Source organism: Hyperolius riggenbachi, chromosome 12, assembly GCF_040937935.1.
Source record: "Hyperolius riggenbachi isolate aHypRig1 chromosome 12, aHypRig1.pri, whole genome shotgun sequence".
NCBI lineage: Eukaryota > Metazoa > Chordata > Amphibia > Anura > Hyperoliidae > Hyperolius > Hyperolius riggenbachi.
In genome coordinates this window covers 51716167-51739183 of record NC_090657.1, presented here as the reverse complement: position 1 = coordinate 51739183, position 23017 = coordinate 51716167, and the positions used below count along the sequence as shown (strand labels likewise).

At 43.4% G+C, this 23017-nt stretch overlaps 1 protein-coding gene across 7 annotated transcripts in view; it reads left to right on the top strand.

Annotated features, from left to right (window-relative positions):
* Positions 1-23017, top strand: part of LOC137542203 (rho GTPase-activating protein 39-like) — a 246130-nt gene that overhangs the window by 185960 nt on the left and 37153 nt on the right. For 6 of the 7 annotated variants that reach the window (XM_068263943.1, XM_068263940.1, XM_068263945.1 and 3 more), the window contains 3 exons: positions 1343-2585; positions 13685-14237; positions 21962-22054. In XM_068263943.1, the coding sequence (XP_068120044.1) occupies positions 1343-2585; positions 13685-14237; positions 21962-22054 (1889 nt within the window). The remainder of the gene's footprint in view (positions 1-1342; positions 2586-13684; positions 14238-21961; positions 22055-23017) is intronic. The other variant, XM_068263946.1, reaches the window with a different exon arrangement.

Genomic DNA, 23017 nt, shown 5'->3' with positions numbered 1-23017 from the left:
TCTCTAGTAAGGCCACATCTGGAATATGGAATTCAGTTCTGGGCACCACATTACAGGAAAGATATTGCAGTTTTAGAGCAGGTGCAGAGACGAGCAACAAAATTGATACGTGGGATGGAAGGTCTCAATTACCAAGAAAGGTTAGATAAACTGGGTTTATTTAGTCTAGAGAAAGGACGCCTTAGAGGGGATCTAATTAACATGTATAAATACGTCAGAGGGCAATATAAAAGCTTGGCGGATTCGCTTTTTGTCCCTAGGCCTTCTCAAAGGACTAGAGGACATGATCTGCCCATGGAGGAAAAAGGTTTTAGCCATGTATTTAGGAAAGGGTTTTTTTACAGTAAGAGTGATTAAGATGTGGAATGCATTACCACAGGAAGTAGTTGTGGCAAATTCTATACCTGCATTTAAAGGGGGCTTAGATGCTTTCCTTGCATTGAAAGACATCCATGGCTACAATTACTAGGTTATGCCTAATGATGTTGATCGAGGGAATTTATCTGATTGCCATCTGGAGTCAGGAAGGAATTTTTTCCCTTTGGGGGCTAATTGGACCATGCCTTGTAAGGGTTTTTCGCCTTCCTCTGGATCAACAGGGATATGTGAGGGAGCAGGCTGGTGTTGTACTTTGTTCTCTGTTTGAACTCGATGGACGTACGTCTTTTTTCAACCCAAGTAACTATGTAACTATATAATGTAAAGTCTCAGGCTTTTTCTGTCTCTACCTAAAGAAAAGAAAGCTGTTTCTGAAGCTTATATGTACAGTGGCAGGGATACAGAGGCATGATGCAAATTTCTATATGTATAATTGCAGAATACAGACCACCAACGCTGGCCTTTCCAAAGACAGCCACTGTATGGGAGAGTACAATAAAAACATTTAAAAAGGGGTGTAAGTATTGGTTTGTCTCCATCAGGATATACTGTAGAGTCCCAGTTATCTAGAACTCAACTAACCAGTTGTCTCAACCAATCAGAACAAATCATCAGCAGCACTCAGTGGTGTAGGCCAACTTCTTAGGCTGTTTGAGAGCTCTGCTGTGCTTAAAGACTTTCCATGGCTCCCCAAGGGTAATATTCTTTCAATAACAGTATTTTAGCATTTAATACAGAATTCATGGTATATATAGAGTGGGGTATAGTACTATATTAGCTAGGCCTATATTTAGCATTGAGTCTCTAGCATCCAGAAAGCACACTTATCTGGCATCAGCCAATTCCCGTCGGTGATGGTAGCTTTTACAGTTTCATGAAATCAATGATTCATAGTTGCATGTATTGGTGTTTTTTGTATTAGATGTACATAGCTAAAATTATGGTTTTTTTTTGTTTCTTACAGGTGGCAGCCCGCACCTGGAACTAAGGCAGCCATGTTGGTGAAGGTCAATAGTCTGAGACAGATGCCTGGATCCTCCTCTGGTTCCCCGCTGCAGAGCAGCATGCCAAAGAACTCCATGACCAGGTCCAGTGGCTATGGTCAGGTGCCTCCTGCTATACAAGCAAAAACTTTTGGTGATCCCAAGCAATCCATGCAGGTGAAGAAAACAGACAACGGAGGATTTTGCCTTGTTTTAACCAAAGGGGCCACATGTCAATCTCCACAAAGGACTCCTACAGGGACCTTACAGCCCACTTCCCCCAGGTATGGCTCCCCGCCACCCATCTACGATGAGCCATCTCTGGAATCTCCGATTTACGATGAGCCTCCTGCTGAAATGGACTTTGAAAGTATGACTGTACGTTCAATGTCTCCACCCTTGTCTCCAACAAACAGCCTTCAAAGCCACTCACAGACACCAAAGCTTCTGCCCTACCCAAGTGTTCATCAGAATAAGCACAAGAGGAACCCTTCTGCAACAGAATACAGTCCAGCAGGCAGGGAGTACATAAAGCACATGGTCAATGTTGACCAATCCTCAAAACAGACTGTCTCTCCTACCGGGTCTCTTGATGTTTCGAGTAAACATCAGCCTGGACAGTTGGCTGTAAAGGATAGTTTCAAAAATTCTTGGAGGGTCTTTGAAGCAAATGTTCTCAAGAACATGGAAGCGCACCACAATCGTCAGAACAGCCTTCCCCAAGACTACCCTACAGTGATAAGCCAGCAGGACTCTGGCTACTCCACAGGCCCTTCTCCTAGTTTGAGGAAAAGGAAGGGTAGGAGACAGGGCACTGCTCAACCAAGGCCTGGTTCGGTGGGCAGCAGCAGTGAACTCAATGCCTTGAATGAGAAACTTATAGCAGAGATGAGATCGGTTGTTGGCAGAACGGCAGTTTCTCGGGGCAGCAAGGCTAGTTTGGATGCAGACATGATAGAAAACATTGCTCCTGACAGCAGTAAGGTGCGATTTCAAGGAGACTCTTTAAAAAATTCAGGGAGAGGGTCGAGGGATGATGTTACATCCAGCAGTAGGTCATTGTACAGACCCGGAATAGAGGTCCGAGACAACAATAAAATAGAAATGACTACTCAGCCAGAGGTGGTACGGCAAAAACGGACGTATGAGAAAATCGACTGCTTGGAGAAAAAAGTCATCAGCCAGACAAGTCTGCTTTCTGAGTCCACAAGAACCGCATCTCAGGTACGTCTGTCTCTATATGTATATTAATTGGTTTTCATACGGTACATATGGTCTGGTCTGTACCTGCTCAGGAGGATGAAGCCGCTCATGCACTGCTTTTTCCTCCATCCACAAGCGGCTTCATGCTACAGTGACGGCTCAGATTGTACGGCCGCGCTTGTACATGGCCAGGGGTGCGGCTGTGAAGAAGAGGGTCCTGACGAGCAGCGGTGGGGTTGAGAAGGATGGGGGAAGCCTCTGGATCATCCAGATCCTTCCCACTACTTAGATATGTATCTTTCTTTAGCTTTTTTTTTATTTCACAGGTTTCCTTTAACTTGCGTAAAATAAGGTCAGTGATAGCAGAATGCTGCTTTGTTAACCGACTCCAATGTGTGGTGCACTAAAGCAGACAGCAATCATTAACCTAACCGTGTGATAGATTTGATGTTATAAGATGGCTTGGTAAGAGTCATTTCCTGGTATAGCATACACAAGGCGAAGTGGGCCCGAACCAATTCACGTTTTCTCCTTCAGGATAATTTTCCATGATCTGTTTAAAATAACTTTTGCACTCTGCAATTGAAAAAGTACCAAAAGTAGGTGAAAAGTAGTCAACATGATTGAGAGTGTTTCTTGCTTGTTGGTGGCTTAAAGGACATCCGAGGTGAAAATAAACTGATGAGAAAAACAATTGTATTTATCCTCCTCCTACAAATGACTTTTTTAGATATCTCGCAGTTTTATTTTATAGTTAAATCTAGTTTTTAAGTTTTTACTATTTCACTGTCTCTGCTCAATGACACCTTCATTGAGGTATGCCAGAGCTCAAATCTATGAATTACTGACTCTTTTTATCTCTTTCCTGCTCCAGCAAGCCATTTACTAACAGGAAAATATTTTATGGCTGTAATTACTTAGCAGTGAGGGTCACACTGTAGTCGGACCCAGACAGGAAGTGGCACTTACATACCTGATGTTTAACTCTTTTAGGAAGAGAAAGAAAAAAAGGAACACAGCCTAGTTATTTGTGTGCTAGGCACTGTACATACACATGTCTATCTCATCATGTCACATGTCACCTCGGTTGTCATTTAAGGGCAAAGAAGTGGGATATGGAGGCTGCCATATTTAAACAATACCAGTTGCCTGGCAGCCCTGCTGATCTCTTTGGCTGCAGTAGTGTCTGAATAACAACAGAAGCAAGCATGCAGCTAATCCTGTCAGATTTTTGTCAGATGCATCTGATGTACAGTATATATGCTTGTTCGGGTTCTATGGCTAAAAGTGTTAGAGGTAGAGGATCAACAGGACAGCCAGGAAACTGGTATTATTTAAAAGGAAATAAATATAGCATCCTCCATATCCCTCTCGCTTCGGTTATGTAGAAATATCACCTAGGTGAAAACTTAGAAGAAAAAATGAATTGGATTGAGCCCAGTGACACATGACTGTGAGCAGCCAATCAGACATATACAGATCAATCACACGCCTCTGTGTGATTTCTGCAATAAGATAAATCTTGCTGACTTTGACCAGCAACATCAGGCTGCTTTATCCATCACTCTTCTGATTCAGATGAGGACATGAAAGCAGATCTATTTCCTCCTATAAATGTGCTTATCTACAGTCCTGTAGCAATAGGGGATGCAGAGGTTGTGACCGCACTGGGGCCTTTGGACCAGAGGGGCCCACTGGGGGTCCTCCATCAACCACAGTATTAGCTCTTTAATGGTGGTATGGTGGTAATGATCACTTCTGAATAGTGGTAATCATAAAGTGGAACTGAACTCAGAACTTCCACTCTGCTCTAAAAGATACGCAACAGCATAATAACCTTTACAGAAAAACATTTATTTGTTACAGCTGTAAGATCAAATTACAACTTATGCTTACCCAAGATGAGGGGGAATTAGACATGCTAAACTCTCTAAATACATACGAGGTGCATTTCTCTGTTTTCCTTCTGTCCTGTGCAAGAATTCAGGTCCATTTTAATAATCTGCCCCCCTCCTCTGGTTACACCTCTGACACTGAGGTTTTCCTTGACAGGTTTTGTTGCACCATATGAATTGTTATGTATAGAATTCTTGGGAGAGGCCCAAAGTAAAACTTGCACTGGGGGCCAAAGCTCCTTAGCTTCCCCACTGCTCATCTTCGGAAAAAAAAAGAGAACAGTTCTGCACTCACTGGAGAGCTGTGGGTATGACGGCCCCACAGATGAAGTCATCTAATTTGCATTGATTTTGAGCCATGACTTTCGGATAAAACTTCTGTTCATGTAACCTTATCCCCAGCTTTCTGTAATAATGAGAAATACAGGCGGACGCTTGTGTGACAGCCATAGAAGCTATTTTGTGCCAGATGTAAAAACATTTTACAAGATCTTGTAGCTGCTGTTCCAGTTAATCTACATTCATCAATAGTCAGAGTTCTGGGAAAGCAATCTGAGGCAGTCACAGCTCTTTTTGTGTGAATAAGCAGGACACTGAGGCTCTATTAATAGTCAGTGCCTGTGTAATAAACATTATTCAGACCCTTGTGCTGCTGATCACTGCTATAGACGAGCAGCAGCTGTAAGTGTCATAAATAATGTCTGTTCTTTATTTTTCCTGCAAGGTAATGTATGGGTATAATAACAGCAGCTTATACACGGTAAATGTACTTAGAGCAAACCCGATGTGAAAATAAACTGATTATGTGCACAGTTGTATCTATATAGTCCCAATCCTCAGTAGGACATTTCTGGAATCCAGTAGTCTTATTTTTGTGTTAAAGAGAACCCGAGGTGTGTTTAAAGAATGTTATCTGCATACAGAGGCTGGATCTGCCTATACAGCCCAGCCTCTGTTGCTATCCCAACCCCACTAAGGTCCCCCTGCACTCTGCAATCCCTCATAAATCACAGCCAAGCTGTGAGGCTGTGTTTACATCTGTAGTGTCAGTCTCAGCTGCTCCCCCGCCTCCTGCATAGCTCCGGTCCCTGCTCCTGTCCCTTCCCTCCAATCAGCAGGGAGGGAAGGGATGCAGGCGGGGACTGGAGTTCTGCAGGAGGCGGGGAGAGCAGCAGACTGACACTATAGAGATAAACACAGCCAGCTCTGACAAACTGTTTGTCAGCAGCGTGGCTGTGATTAATGAGGGATTGCAGAGTGCAGGGGGACCTTAGGGGGATTTGGGATAGCAACAGAGGCTGGGCTGTATAGGCAGATCCAGCCTCTGTATGCAGATAATATTTTTCAAACCCACCTCGGGTTCTCTTTAAAGGTTAAACACTTACCCTCATGTACCCGAGACAGTGAAAACAAACTTTGAGAACAATTTTAAGGTGGACCTGAACTCTTGCACAGCACACAATAAAAAGTTTTAATTCCACATATAGTTGCTGAAGACCTTCTTTGCGCTCTGTGTTTGTTTAGCCAGACCAAACTATTTAACAATGGGCAAACACTGACTTGATACCGTATATACTCGAATACAAGTTGACCTAGTGTATAAGTCGACTCGAATATTCGACCCTCTTAAGCTGGAATTTTTTATTGACTCAAGTATAAATCTACCCAGTAATGTTAATGGCTGAACTTGGGGCTCAGGAGGGATTAATGACTGCACTGCATACAGTATTGCAGCCATTATCTCCTCCTGTCCCTTAAAGTGAACCTTAAGCCAGGAAAAAAAAGAGTTTTACTCACCTGGGGCTTCTACCAGCCCCCTGCAGCAGTCCTGTGTCCTCGCAGCCACTCACTAATCCTCTGGTCCCCCGCCGCCAGCTAGTTTCGTTTTTGCCGACAGGCCCGTCAGGACTGGCCATGCGTAGTTTTTTCTGCATTCTCGACTGTAATTAGCACTATTGCGGGCCGCAACGCGTACAAAAATACGTGTTGAAGCATTACGCACGCATAGATATGCGGCAACTCGTATTTTTGTACGCGTTGCGGCCCACAATAGCGTTAATTACAGTCGGGAATGCTGAAAAAGCTACGTGTGGCCAGTCCTGACGGGCCTATCGGCAAAAACGAAACTAGCTGGCAGCGGGGGACCAGAGGATTAGTGAGTGGCTGCGAGGACACAGGACTGCTGCAGGGGGCTGGTAGAAGCCCCAGGTGAGTAAAACTCATTTTTTTTTCTGGCTTAAGTGCCTCTTTAAGTGCAGCCAATATCTCCTCCAGGCCCCCAAGCACTGCAATTATTCATTCCTTTTATGCAGCCCAGTATTTCCCCCCAGCCCCTTTCCTTGTTAACCACTTTAGGACCGCAGTGTTAAACCCCCCTAAAGACCAGGCCATTTTTCCCTAAAACTGCAGCTTTAAGGCCTCGTTGCAGGGCCGCACAACTCAGCACACAAATGATTCCCTCCCCACCAATAGAGAGCTCCCCAGATGTTTGTTTATTTTATTGTAAATATTTATTGCTTTTATTTTGTAATAAATGTGTTCTTTTTTTTTATTCCCCCCCCCCCCTCCCTCCCACAGCAGCCAATCAGTGCGATCGACTGTCATAGGCTTCATCCTATGACAGCGGATCGCTGTCTCGCCACCCAGGGGGGTGTCTTAGATCGCAGTTCTGACCAGTGATAAAAGAAGGCAGTTTCGCTGTCTAGCAGTCTCCGAGCGGCGATCGCCGCTGAGAGACTGAAGGCGGAGCGGAGTTCCGTCATCAGAGTAGGGATGCGCACGCATTGGCGCACGCGATCCCCTGCAAACTCCGCCCCCAGGACTGCACGCCAATCGGTGTTAGACGATCCTGGGGCTGCCGCCACGTCCACGCCATTTGGCGTGGAGCGGTCTTCAAGTGGTTAATTGTTGTGGCCAGGACTTTCAGACCTGTGTTTTCTTGGCATTTCCTTCCTTTAAAGTATCACTTACCACAGGGTAAATTGCTGCAAATGGGAATGTTACTATTAGTACACACATTACTCAGTGTGCTCAGTGTTGCCAGTGACTCATGTATAAGTCGACCCCCATACTTTTATGAAGTGAATCAGACCTTTCTAGACTTGTACTCGAGTATATTCAGTAATTTATAAATTAATATTGTAAAAAAAACAAGCAATTTTATGCATTACGTTATTTTCACTACAGCTACTCTTTAACCTGACCGTGTGGAATATCCCTTTCAGCAACCTAACACCCAAAATTCCACTTGTTTGGACTTTTAGTAGTCCTATTTATAGGTTTATCTAGTTTATTTAGATGTGTTTATTTAAGCAGAATTGTAATTATTGGCGCCTTTCTTTGTTGGGATGAATGCCTTGCTACTGACACACACTAAAGTTCCTTAGCACTTTTGTTTGTGAAAGTTCACCTGGGACCACCTCTCTGACCACAGCCTCATTTATATTCTCCTAAAACAGTACAGTAGTGACCACAGGCCCGGGCACAGGAGCTGTGTGGTTTCATGTGCTGCGGAGTGTCGCTGGAGGAATATGCACATTCTCACCACTGTGACTGATTAAACTTCTGCTACATCCGGCTTAGGTGTGGTGACTCTTTCCACGGCTAAACTCCTGCCAGGTAGCAAGAGGAGGTGGAAAATATTTTCACTTTAAGGGGCCTGTCCACCCAATACTGATATTTCTCTTTGTGGTAGATGCTGGAACAATAAATAACCTTGCTATGGATTCTGAAGCAAAATTCTGGGCATGGAGACAAGAAACCACCTGAAGGGAGAAAACCACAGACAAGGAGTTTTCTTTTTTCACAATTATGCCCTTGTCTCTCATGAATCTTCGTGTGTTATCAAGATTTGGTACGCTACAGATGTTCACTGAGATTTACAGTAATATTCTGCTGAGATTCAGGCCTCGTTTCCACTATCGCAAATCCGCATGCGTCTTGCGTATGCGGATTCGCATAGACAATATAAGTGAATGGGCCTGTTTCCACTTATGCGTCTGCGGGAGCGTTTTATTGTGCGGAGAAAATCTGCACGGAACACCCTGCAGAATTCGCCTGTGGAATGCAGGCGAATCGCACACAATGTATTTAATAGGGAAATCGCATACGTTTTGCCCATACGTTTTTTGCCATTAGGTACCAATGTAAATTCACGCAAGCAGTGACATGGTTAAAATCGCATATACCCTCACCTATGCGAATCCGCATGCGAATTCGCGGCAAAAACCGCGTGCGGAATCGCATCTGCATGCGATTTCATCAGCGGTGGAATCCAGGCGATTCCGCACCGCAATAGTGGAAACGAGCCCTCACTGATATTTGGTATTTGAAAAATATGCACTTAGATGTGGTACTGCAGAGATTCACTGAGACTTGGTATTCTACAGTCACAGAGACTTGGTGCTCTACATAGTCACAGAGACTTGGTGCTCCATAGAGTGAATGACATTTGTTATTCTACAGAGTCACAAAGACTTGGTATTCTACAGAGTCACCAAGGCTTGGTATTCTACAGTCACAGAGACTTGGTCCTATATAGAGTCACAGAGACTTGGTGCTCCATAGAGTCAATGACATTAGTTATTCTACAGAGTCACCAAGGCTTGGTATTCTACAGTCACAGAGACTTGGTCCTATATAGAGTCACAGAGACTTGGTGCTCCATAGAGTCAATGACATTAGTTATTCTACAGAGTCACCAAGGCTTGGTGCTCTACAGAGTCACTGAGACTTGGTATTCCACAGAGTCACTGAGACTTGGTATTCCACAGAGTCACTGAGACTTGGTATTCCACAGAGTCACTGAGACTTGGTGCTATACAGAGTCACTGAGACTTGGTATTCTATAGAGTCACTGTGACTTGGTATTCTATAGAGTCACTGAGACTTGGTATTCCGTAGAGTCACTGAGACTTGGTATTCCATAAAGTCACTAAGACTTGGTGCTATACAGAGTCACAGAGACTTGGTGCTATACAGAGTCACTGAGACTTAGTATTCTATAGAGTCACTGAGACTTGGTATTCCGTAGAGTCACTGAGACTTGGTATTCTATAGAGTCACTGAGACTTGGTATTCCATAGAGTCACTGAGACTTGGTGCTATACAGAGTCACTGAGACTTGGTGCTATACAGAGTCACTGAGACTTGGTGCTATACAGAGTCACTGAGACTTGGTGCTATACAGAGTCACTGAGACTTGGTACTCTACAGAGTCACTGAGACTTGGTGCTATACAGAGTCACTGAGACTTGGTGCTATACAGAGTCACTGAGACTTGGTATTATACAGAGTCACTGAGACTTGGTATTATACAGAGTCACTGAGACTTGGTATTATACAGAGTCACTGAGACTTGGTGCTATACAGAGTCATTGAGACTTGGTGCTATACAGAGTCACTGAGACTTGGTACTCTACAGAGTCACTGAGACTTGGTGCTATACAGAGTCACTGAGACTTGGTGCTATACAGAGTCACTGAGACTTGGTGCTATACAGAGTCACTGAGACTTGGTATTATACAGAGTCACTGAGACTTGGTATTGTACAGAGTCACCGAGACTTTGTATTCTACAGAGTCATTGAGACTTGATACTTTATAGAAAGCATTTTAAATTACTTATATATCTAAAAGACCTACCACACTGGGTGCTGCATACTCTACATCAAGCATCTTGTTCTCACACCTTTGTATGAAACATAAAAAAGAACCTCCCATGCACACTGAAGCAAATTTATTTTCTGAACTGTGAAGAATTAGAATTACATTCTGGAACATAATCCTAGCCTCTGCTTTTAACATGTTCCTTTCCTTCTCCCCTGCTGGAAAATGTATGTTTGTATTGCTTATTATCGCTGTGCAGATCTTTTCCACACTTCTGCATGCACAATGGAGTAAGAAGACAAATGATGAATCATACTCTGTTTACACTAACTCAGAGTTACTGTGCAGATGAAAAAGTGAATGCTGACTTCACTAGCAGCATGTTTTTTTGTAGGTGTGACTCAGAAACCAAAGCAGTAGGACAGCCAGGCAACTGACATTTACTAAAAGGCACAGCAATATGGCAGCCCTTGTGTTTTTGTGTGTTATGTGTATGTGTGCTTGCTGTCGTAGTTGCTTGCCTAACTTGGCTGTAGGGTGTATTTCTAGTTTGTCAGCACAGTATGTGACTTGCATTCCGAAACTAGAACAGCTTTAGACAAAGTATGTTGCTGAAATGCAAATTACTAATCCGGCCTTTCTGTATATTTTACTCTGGCTCGAGAAACTGTCAGTCACTCATTTATCTTTTAGGATCTCTCTCTCACACCCTTTCAGAGACTGAAGCCCTATACACTTGCTAGACGAAACTCGACTGTCCCCCGACACCTCGGCCAACGATACACCTGACCGATCACTGGCCAAGAGCATTATTCTTTCCTCTCACCCCGTCGCTGCGTGACCTTACTCGCATGCCACCCTTGCCCTACTTAGCAACAGCACGTGACATTAGCCTGCAGGCTAGTGACGTGCCTGTACCGTGTCAACTCTGTACTGTCGCCCAAGGGGTGGGGTAACGATCACTCGCTTTGGACTTTCCCCATGAGTGTGTACAGGGCTTAAATGTCTGCACACACTAGATAAAAAGTCGGCACACACAAAGGGCGGCGTCACTCAAACGACGATTCCTGGCAAAAAGAAACGACAAGTACAGTCGTTTAAGCTCAATTCACACACAAGGATATTCTAAATGATTATGTCATGTGGAAACTGCGTGTGCAGACGAAAGTCACATTTTACACGACAAGTGCGCATGGTGTGGAACAATGTCGTTTGAAAGACTTGTAGATTGTAGACACCGGCTGTATGACGTCTGCCTAAATTGATCCACCAGATGTTTATTCATCTAAATTGATCAGCCAGTTGGATTGGGCAGAATACCCAATATCGGTTGCTCAGTGTTGCTGTTTAACTAAATTTTTTAACAATGATTTTCCGAAATGGCAAAACTTTTAGTTCGTCAGATGTTTCAAACTGCTTTTATATGACGTGTGTACAAGGCTATATTCACATCTGTACCAGTGGTCCCCAAATGTTTTGGGCTGAGGGCCGGGTCAACATACATCAGATGCTGGGGGGCCGGAGTATACATAAAATGATAGAGAAGTCTTTGTGGGCCAGACAGTAAAGCACACCCAGGTGACAACCTGCAGTCCAATTGGGACAGCAATGTCACCTGATGTAGAATTTGATTGGAAACCAGCGAATTACTGCTTTCTTGCTTCAATGTCGATGGGTGGTGCCAGCACTGCTATTCTATATGCAGACCACCAATATTTAAAGATGTAGCTGATCGCATCTATAAGTAATACATTTTGTGCGAGGGGGGCGGTGAAAAAGCCTTGGGGGGGCCACATTCGGCTCGCGGACCTTCATTTGAGGACCACTGCTCAGCTGCTTTGTTACCTTGCCTAGTGTATTCAACCACACTCTCCTCTAGATTGTAAGCTTGCAAGCCTAAAGTCATTACCCCAAGTGTTTCTAGTGTCTGAGGTATTAATTCAATCCAGTGTTCCTGTAGTGCCCCCTTCCATGCATTAACATTACATGTATTTTTGTACTTCTTTTGCTATCTCACTACAGGATCACTTAAACACTATATTATAACCGCAAAATAATACAATATATATCACTTTCCTCATGTTCCTTCATTGTAAAACAGTATGCAGTGAAGGTGTACGCTTCTGAGTCATTAGCCTGTGTTCTTATGCTCATCAGCCAGCAGTGTTTTTTGAGGTTATAATTTCTGTGTTTGGATATAAGCCTAGTCAGAGTCTTGTATATTTGCCCCTCGAGGCCATGTGCTTAGCACTTGCAGATCCATTTCTAAATGAAATCTGAAAAATTGCTCATAGCACAGCAAGGCAAGTTAGTCCAGAGCAGCAATATTGCAACAGTTAAAGGGACACTTAAGCCAACTGAAAAAAATGAGTTTTACTCACCTGGGGCTTCTACCAGCCCCCTGCAGCTGTCCGGTGCCTACGTCGACTTGCTCCGATGCTCCTGGCCCCGCCAGCACCCACTTCCGGTTTCGGCGACAGGAGCCGACACGCCGGGAACTCGATTCTTTGCGTTCCTGCCAAAAAATAGTGCACTTTATGCTGCTATAGCATATAGCAGCATAGAGGGCGCTATTACGCCTGTCGGCTCCTGTTGCCGAAACCGGAGGTGGCTGCCGGTGGGGCCAGGAGCATCGGAGCGAGTCTGCGTAGGCACCGGATAGCTGCAGGGGGCTGATAGAAGCCCCAGGCGAGTAAAACTCATTTTTTTCAGTTGTCTTAAGTGACCCTTTAAACAATGTATGTGGTCAGGAGAGTGGCAGCCGATGACCTCCCGATTTAATTTTCTGGAATTGTTTAAGCTACGTACACAGAGCCAGATTTAGCACTAGGCACACTAGGCAGAAGCCTAGAGGTGCCAGCATGTTGAGAGTGGGCTGAAGGCACGCTGCCGTCACTAACCCCGGATCATAGAGAACTGGATGGGAAGACTGAATAGGACTGCCCATCCAGTCCAGCCAGTCCACTCTGGAGATGGTGAAATCTGCATTGCTCCAGAATTTAGAGCCTGGACACACACAAGTGGACAAATCAAGATAGTTGTAAACATTTTGCTCAGTTTAGAAGCTGGCTGGTACTTTTTAAGGAGCTGATGTTTTTATTTTATAAAGGTATATACTTTTTTGTTTTATTTTAGCATGCATTATGCTTGTAATTAAAGAATCAGTATTCCTTGATACAAATACATACCTGTCATTAAGGTGGACCTGAATTAAGAACTTACTCTCTGCTCTAAAAGATAAGCAACAGCAGAATAACCATAAGCATAATAAGGAAAAAAACATTTCTTTGTTACAGCTGATACAAATCTGGCAATAAATCTGTAGTGTGTCTACTTCCTGCTTTCATATAAGCAGACATAGGGTTAACCTCTTGCGTTTACAAATTAGCTGCAGTGCTGAGGCAGCCAGCTGACACAGCTGAGAGATCAGGTTACAGTTGCGATGAGGGGGAATTGGACAGGCTAAACTCTCGAAATAGATACCCGGTGCATTTCTCTGTGTTTTCCTTCTGTCCTGTGCAAGAGTTCAGGTCCACTTTAAAAAATACTTTTTGGAAGGTCGTTGTTTCATTTTTACTTGAGGCTTCAATCCAACTTATCTTGTACCATCTTATTGCAGAGTGGAACGCTGGAGGCCATTCCGACCTCTGACATGCGTGGACAGCTGACGATTGGATCCGCGTACCAGTTTCCTTACACTACTTTGAGAAAGCCACTTTCCCAAACCAGCATGGCAGACTGGGCCTCGAAGAACCTCAACATGCACACGCAAGGCATCTTCCGCAGAAGGCTCTCCATCTCCAACATGCTGTCTTGGAACGGTGGCTCCATCAAGAAGCCCATGCTGATCACCAGCAATCGCATCATCAAGAAAGAGGCCTGTGAGATGTTCAAGTTAGTGCAGATCTACATGGGAGACCGCCAGGCCCGGGTGGAGAAAAACAACGTTGCGCTGGTACTGGTCACCAAATGTTGGACCTTGCAGGGTTTGCGGGATGAGCTGTACATGCAGCTGGTGAGGCAAACCACCAACAACATGTCCTACAAGAGCCTGTCTCTGGGATGGGAGCTTATTGCCATCAGCCTGGGGTTCTTTTCTCCTTCTCCAAAGTTTCAGTCTTACTTGGAAGGCTACATCTACAGACACCTGGATGATGTCAGCGATCAGAACAGTAAGTGTTCCCTGTTTGTTTCTTACTTATTCAATCATCCTCATTCATTGGCTTTATGTTGTAACCATGTAGGTAAGCCGGTCATCAGTTTCCCAGTGTGTCCAATTGATAATCGTTTAGCAATCTGGGGCGGTCAATTGTTTCTCAAACTGATGTTGGTATCTGCATAGCAGTTCTTTTGGTCATGAGTACATGAAAAATGTTTCAGTTTGATCAGCAACCCACTGGTTTTGAGTGCATTTTGGTCAGTAAGATATACAAACCAGACTTATCATTTCTGTCTATTCAGTTTTACTTTCTTATCTTGAAATTTTAACTTTCTTTGAAGCAAACCTCCAGGAATTTGTATGAAGCGCTAGACGCCGCCTCCCTCCGAACCAATTTCACACGCTGAACAGAAGATGAATAGCCGTGGCTTTAGTTAAACAAAAAAATGTGGAGGTACCTGTTTTAGTAACTTAGTAGTTTCTAAAACAGAGACACCAAAATAGAATAAAATAAGTTTAAACCAGTTTAAATAGGGAGGTAGTGATGGACTTACCTCCCCGATTTAAACAGTCAATATTCAGTTAAAGAATTCTTTAATCGAAACACTCCAAACAATGCAACACATTTCAAGTGCATCAAGTGCAGTAACTGTTTTGATGATTTTAGCCAGCAAAAACACCTCCCGAAGGTTGCCGGCATAGGCACCCATAAAAATTATAGCTTTAGTGGGGAAATTTGTTATTTTATCATGTGCCTTCAGCACCCACATTTCCTCGTATAGCCGTAATTTCTAGGGCCAGCTAAGGCGGTGGCCAAACTTCTGTGGCACCTCCGGCACCCAAATCTCCTGCTCCACCGGGCAGCACTTCATAAGAACCCATATATAGATTGATGAGTGAGATCACTTATTTCAGCACGAGGAGTGAAACTCTGCAGTGTCCACAGAAGGAGACAGAACCGGAAACTTGGTTTGGAGAGCTCCCTGGTGGATTTCCTAACATATATAAAAAAGACAGAAAGTTGTTCAGTACATATATACCTGAATTACTGTATTCATTTTAATCTAACTGACCATTTAAAGGGCCACTATCACAAAAAATGTAAAATACATGTAAAAACATACTTTTCTCCCTGAGTAAAATGAGCCATAAATACTTTTCTCCTATGTTGCTGCCACTTACAGTAGGTGGTAAAAATCTGACAGACATGTTTTGGACTAGTCCATCTCTTTAAGGGGGAGAATTCTTGCATGGCCTTCATTCTTTATAAAGACACTCACTGAAAAGGACTGCAAAGTTGCTAGCCAGCTTCCCTGGTCACTGCACACTACTGTGTCAGTCAGATGGAGCAACTTCTATTCACTAAGTGCTTCTGAAAAGAAAGAAAACCCTGAGAGCCCCCCCCCCCCCCATTAGGAGATGGGTTAGTCCAAAACCTGTCAGATCTTTACAGCCTATTGTAAATGCCAGCAAGATGGGGGGGAAATAATTTATAGTACATTTTACTCTAGAATAAACATACTTCTTATTTGTTTGTGCGATTAAATTTATTTTAAATTTTATGATTTTTGCGATAGTGGCCCTTTAGTGCCAAAAGAGTCCCTGAGTCCCAGTTTTTATGCTTTCTAATCTGCGCATATACTGTGTATTGTGAAACGGTACTCATGACAGCTGGACCTTGTTATACGCAGTCTAGACTTACAGTGTTACAGTGTTGTAGATAACAGCCCTGATATATAAAGTCTGTCAGATGCTGTGCAGACCTGCAGTTTTATTGCCCATTTTATTGTCATTTTATTCCTGCAACATGCATTCTAACGCACAGAAAGTTTGCACGATATTGTGGCTTTTTCTATGGTATGATGAAATGTTTTAGTAAGGTCACTGCATTTTTGAGTCATTGCACTTCATCTATTGCTATGTGTAAATTCTGTGATTTGTTTTATTGGTCCAAGAGCAGAGAGCAAAGGCAGGGCAACACCTAGCAGCCAATCAGAATTTAGCTTTCATTGCTCTGAACTTATGACATCACTGCATCAGCACTTTGAACATTATCATCTTTCCGCAGCGATCTCTACTTTGCCTTATTAAAGGACGCCTGTAGTGAAAGGGATATGGAGGCTGCCATATTTATTTTCAATTGCCTGGCAGTCAAGGCGAGACAAATAACATTTATATTGCGCTGTTCTCCTAGCGGACTTAAAGTGCTTCAGTCCTCCTGATCTCTAAGGTAGGAGTCTCACTTGAACCCATGGAAAGATGGCAGCATTTTTCTGCGGACAAATCTCCATTTTTTAACTGGCAGCCAGCTGAGAACAGCTGACTGTTGGCAATAGGGAATCAAATGCGTTGTGCGTAAAAAGCAGCGGCGGCTTTTTTTCCCCCGTTATGGAAAATCAAGCATTGCTCCCAGTGCACGGCGATAGTGCATCTCGAAGCATTATGTGTGTTTCTAGTCAGACTTGGTTCAGATGATAAAATTATATTAGGTGTGATATTCAAATTAGTAATAATCAAATCATTACTTTTCAACCAAGGAATCCAAACTTTTTTAAACTTAGAACCAGCACCCCTAGCCAACCAAGTCCTAATTTACTGCATTCTACTATGTGTCACTACAGGGCCTCTTTACATCAGAGTCACTACATGCAGAGTCTATCATCAATCTCAAATGTTAGTTTTGGGTTGGCCTTACACCTGAAGTTGTCCTATTCATGTTACCAGCAGTTAACACCACCAGGTGCAATTAAGCAGCGCCCTGTTAGACAGAAGCAGACCGTATAATCTGCAGGAGCTCTGTAATCAGGGGGCAGCACATCCTTTATATAATATGGGTGGCTGTCTTCACACCGAGATCAAAATAGACAAAAAATTGTCTCTTGCTATTTATACACACTGTAATTACACAGCAGCATGTATGCTGCTTATGGGAGGAAACATTCCTGGAGGTCTGCGCTGAAAACAGCCGCTGGCCCGTGGCTGACTCGCTGTATATTTTTACACTTACTCATACAATTTTCCACTGGGAACTTTGAAAGGCTACTCCAGAGTATGAATTATTTAGCATATCATCAAATGATTACATATTATGTGTGGATTGTTGTTGTGTTGTTGGCAGTAAAGATTGCTACAAATTCTGTCCGGTTTCTGCGAGATGAGGGTTGATGTCCAAAGGGTACAGCTGTCAATGAGTCCTGCTTAATCGTTCAGCATAGCTTGCCTCAACCTAGTATTTTAGCATCAAACATGAGAGGATAATACTGATGAGAACTATGAGATATGTACCAATGCTGTGACTCAAGGCAAACGGAATGACTGTGGACCTTTCTACAGAACCACCCTACACATAGGTGTAGGGTAATCTTCTAAGTAATACCCAGTATATACTGTAGTTTGTGATGAGGGGGTTACTTGCCTCCTAAAGAAAACAACTACCGGTAATAGGTAAACCAGAGAGAGTTATTCAACTTGAGTTGCTAAACATCATACTTTGGGAAGAATTAGACTCGGCTACCTCAGGTGAAACAAAAGTTTGCCTTCTTAAAACAAAAGGTATTTGCGAAAATTCAGGTTGGAGTGAGCAAATGATGTCTCCCACGATGAATCACTGCTGAATATGCAAATCATCTTTTGTTGTCCCCGTAAGCTAACCACGCCTCTAGAGCCGCTGGAATGCAATGATGAGTCAGTTTGTTAATTGTCATTGCCACAATAATCCAACATGCATACAACAGACTGTTTCGGATTGGTTGATCCTCATCAGTGCATGACTTGGATTAAATTGGCTCTATGGAGTGTGAATATGCCAAATGGAGAAATAGGAGGATAGCGTGCCTCCTCTATACTTCTTCTGTTATGCTATTTGATTCGTCATCCTTCGGTATAAAGGAATTACCTCCTCTCTCAAACCAGGCCTTCTCCAACCCTGAGGAGGCAAGAGCTCAGATTTTATGAATGCAGATGAAAACATGGATTTGGTAGGCTTGTCTGTTAATATAGCATTAATGTTAGAATGAACTAACGTGGTCCACCAAGTAAATGAGCCTGTAGGACAGACTGTTGCTTTTGTTAGCTTCTTTTGGAGAGAATTCCACTGTACTACTCAAAGTTTTGAAGCAGATGGTTGCAGGTGGAGAACGTCTTCAGACCATAAGCTTGTCACATACAATATTAAGCATGACCCGTGTGAAGTGAACATAACATTTTGTGTAACGAGATTATATGTTTGGTGTCTTAACATGCTTGTGCCTGTGGTGGACTTGTTGGAAGATTGGCAATAGTGTTTTAACTTGATGTCGCATTGCGGAGGTTGCCTGTGTGTCATGTTTCAGTGCATGATGTTTACTCCTCACCTGTATTTAGCCGAAGCCTGCAGTTCAAAGAAAAAGGCTGATATCTGCTGGGCAGGTAAGAACAACAAGAGGGAATTACGGAGTCAGAGAAAAATTTCTCAGTTGCAGAATTATTTACGTTCACAAATTCCATGTTAGTATTATGAGTTTGCCCACATGCTTGGAATGTACAGCAGATCATTACACTGATTTAAGATGTGCATGCCAACGTTTTCACTTCCTCTGTAGTGTTCACCAGAGCTAGGAAGAAAATGAGATCCTCATATAGATACCCTCGTTAAAACTTACACATCCCAAGATAAAATTGTATAAAACAGCCGATGAACGACCATTCAAAAGATTCCTCTGCATACCTTCCATATAGAAAAATAAAATTAATTAATGTTTATTGAATCCTCGTAGAAAAATAGCAAAAATTGAACAGCATGCAAGCTGACGCGTTTCTGACCCTTCCGGGTCCTTAGTCGTAGCTGATGAACGACCATTCCATGATCAGATATGGAAGGTGTCAAGAGATGTGATATGAATGACAGAGGAAGACTGCAAACAAAATGCCAAATGATTGTTAACCAATAGGATTGCTAAACAATACAGGATATAGGGGGACGTGTCGTACACTTCATGGACACATCATTTAAAAATTGAACGATTATCTGCCAAAGTGATCATGTTGGCCGTTCAGAATGCCTGAGCACCATTGTGAGTTGTTTGTTTATCATGTTTGTGCTTTTGATTTTCAAACAACTTCTGAGTCGTTCATTGTTCATTTTTAACAATTTTTATTTCCCATGTGTACGAGGCTTTAAAGCCCAACCCCAGAAAATACATTTTATTTCATTTTTGATAGAATAGAAACAGAGAATTAGAATTATGCGGTAGATTTTTTTTGTTTTCTATGTCCGCATCTGAGAGAATTATTATCAGTCCTGACAAATCTCTCCAGAATCTTACATCAGATCTGCTGTAACTCGTTGATCCAGGACGAGTGTGAACAAAGACAGCAGTAAGAACCCAAAAGATCCCAATACTGTAGAAAACAGGTTCTGGGTGCCAGTTGAGCTGCAATGCAAAACACCAATTTATTCTATTCTTAGGTTTTATTGTATTTTTATTTTTTTTACTAACATCTCGTTTTGCAAACCTCGCTTGCTTCCTCAGAGACCAAACACCAAAAGAGTTGTTAGAGTGTAAATGAACCATAGCTCAGGTCAGAAAAGAGAATACTTACCTAAGAATGAGGAAGACTCTAGATCCTATAGATGCTTCCCATGGCGTTCTTCGGTCCCACGTTGCTGACCCCCAAAGATTTCCAACAAGGGATTGTCAGGAATCTGATCATACTGCACCTGTGTGGGTATGGCCATGCCTGGGCAGTAAGCCAGGGCCACTCGTGCATTAGTGGCTCCGAGTTATTACGCAGGTGCGGTCATGCTTGCACAGCCGCAAGGAGGAATCGGGAAGCCTTTATATGAGCCAGAGGCTTCCCTCATCTTAGGTAAGTATATCCTCTTTAACCACAGCTTTGGCTCGTGTTCACTTTAAGCCCTTTCAAGTTTGAGTAACAACTTAAAGTGAATCTGAAGTGAGTGGAATATGAAGGCTGTCCTATTTGCTCGCTATTTTAGAAATGTTAGTCACCATGCTGGCACGCAGGGTTTGAATCACACACATCTGACAGGCATGCAGCCGATGAGGTCAGGGAGTGAGAGTCAGAACACTTGACCTGCTTTCTCATTCATGTTTAGGGATTGGTTGGATTAGAGACAGAGACACCAGCACAACGTTCATGCAAGCAGGATTTAGGAATAGAAGTCACAAATGGCAGCCTCCGTATTCCTTTCACTTTAGGTTTCCCTAACAGCCATCTGTGCTATGACTAAAGCTACGTACACACGCTAGGGTAAAGCCACCTCATCTAAGAATCTAGCACAGGGCTGTGCAAACTATGCCATAGGACCTGTCGTCAGTACCTACCAGCTTGTCACATGATGCTGCTGTCTCCTTGGTGATTGCTGCTGGAAAGTGTGATAGGGTGAGTACTACCCAATCCTTCCCCGTGTTCTCATTTCCCGAAGGGAGGGAGACAATCAAGCCGCAGGCTGAACTAGCTGTGTACACCGGCCCCTGATCCCCCAGGAGTGTTGGCGAGTGTTTCACCTGGTGGATTCACTTGGCTAATCACTGGCTTGAGGGCATTGTTCTCCCCACTCACCCCACCTGCTCTGTAACACCCCTCATGCACCGCTCCGTAAACCCGCCTCCGCCAACATAGCAACAGAATGAGAAATCAAGTTCCAATCCCTACCGACATGTTCTGAAGGGAGTCACATGGTCTTCTAAGCAGCCACTGGTAACATTGAAGTGAGGAGGATGTGGCAGGATCTTTCCCTCAGAAGGTTGGTTGGAAATAAAAACGGTCATTTTATCCCACCAAACATCTCCTGGAGGAGAATCTATGGAGAGAACCAGCAAACGGAAATTATATTACATTACAACCAACCAATCCCAAATATTTACAGTTCAATGATCAAATCTATCTCATGATTCTCGCTGCATTTTCTGTATTTTAGATTTCTTTAGCATAAAGGGTTCATTTCTACTCAGAATTTACTCATGTATGCAAAAAGGACACCTAGGAAAAAAAGGGTGTCCGGTGAACCTGAAATGAGTTTTTTTCGGCTTTACTGGCTATATTTACCGTAACATTCATTAAAAACTTGTTTTCACTACCTTTTACTGCCCTTTCAGCTATCCTGCTTGCTTTTTTCCAAAAGTAATGTCATCTATGTAAAAATAAGTCCACTCAGCATAAATTACCGCAGGGCTGGACGCCGTCACTGCAATGGATTCATTAAATCAAATTATCGTAATTCATGCAGAAAATTCAGTGAGAAAACGTTCACTTCTCTGCCTACAGTCATGCTAAACCTGAACCCCCCCTTCTATGTATTCTCAGCACAACTACAATTAGGGATCAAAAGACAATCCAGGACGGAAGCTGTGGCTGTTCTTCTGAGCAAAGTGAAACACAGTCTATTAAATTTTTCAGTCATTACTTAGGAAATAATTGCTTGTTTATATAAGTTATTATGGTGTGGCTAGTCTATTGCAGCAGAAGGGATATTCTGACTATGGTTCCAAGTGTCCATGAGCATGCCCATTTCAGTCCAAAATCCTCTGGGACCTCTCTTCTGGGCTGGCTCAGCAGCCATTCACTGAGGGTATCCAGCTAAGATATGGAGAGCCGGAACCCCCACCGTTTTTCTGTAGAGGTCCTAAACTAAAGTAAAAGCCCTCTACAGAAATGACAGCAATGTACATGATTGCTTTCTTAAAACACAAGGTATACGGGCACCTATTATGTAATCTCCTCTTTCTCTTGCAGTTCAGCAGCGTATACAGGAAGCTCAAGAATTGAAATATAAGAAGAATTCTAAATCTCGGAAAAAGAGGAAGCAGAACATGGAAGAAGAGGAAGGTAAATATAGCTGCGGCCTGTCTTCTCATTCTTGTACAAAGGCCAGAATTGTCTGTGAGATGTCAGGTCCATGTTTCTGTCTGCTGTAGTGCCTGCCATTTGTTTGCAGAGTACTTTGATGTGTTGCCTGTATCTTTGTTGTGTGCACTAACCTATAACTGCATGTATTTGGTTACAACATGACACACATATTGACCAGGTGTCCTTCCATTGACAGAAGTTGATGGCACATTATCGCTAGAAGGTATTTACGTCTTTGCTTCAGCACAGATCCAAGAGGCTCACAGTAATGTGTCTTCACAGTGCAAATCATGCGTTAACTGGTTTATAGCCCAGGTGCAACCTTAAAGGGAACCTGTAGTGAAAAAAGTGCACCCATGGGGTACTCCCCTCAGGAGGGAGAATAATCTGGATCATAAAGAGGCTTCCGCCATCCTCTTCCCCAGTCTTGTTCCAGCGCTGGGACCCCTGAAGGGCCCATTCACACTTGAAAGGGGCAAAACAGTAGTGCGGTAAAATCACTGTACACTCTCCCAATTCCCGACATTCGTGATCGTCGCTTTTTAAAGCACTGTATCACGATCGCTCCAGAATTGCGAGAAAATACTGCAGGCAACACGTTTTGCGATTTCCCGTTAATTGCGAAACGCCCACGATTGGCGGCAGTGAGATCACTGCCATATGCAAATAATTGCGCTAGTGCTTTATCTACTTTAGGACCGCGTTGATTGAACTCTACGCCCTGTTTTGATGGCTATCCTGCTGCCAGGGCGTAGATTTCAATAGACCCACGCCGCACGTTTTCGTTGCTTTCGTCACTCCCGACGATCTCACCGTTGTCTCCCCATCGCAGCTCACTCACTCTGCCGTCTCTATGACAGCAGAGCCCTGTGAGCGGGTCAGGAGCCAATTTCATTGTCTCCTGACCCCCTGTCTTTCAATGTAAGCAGCTCCCATTGGCTT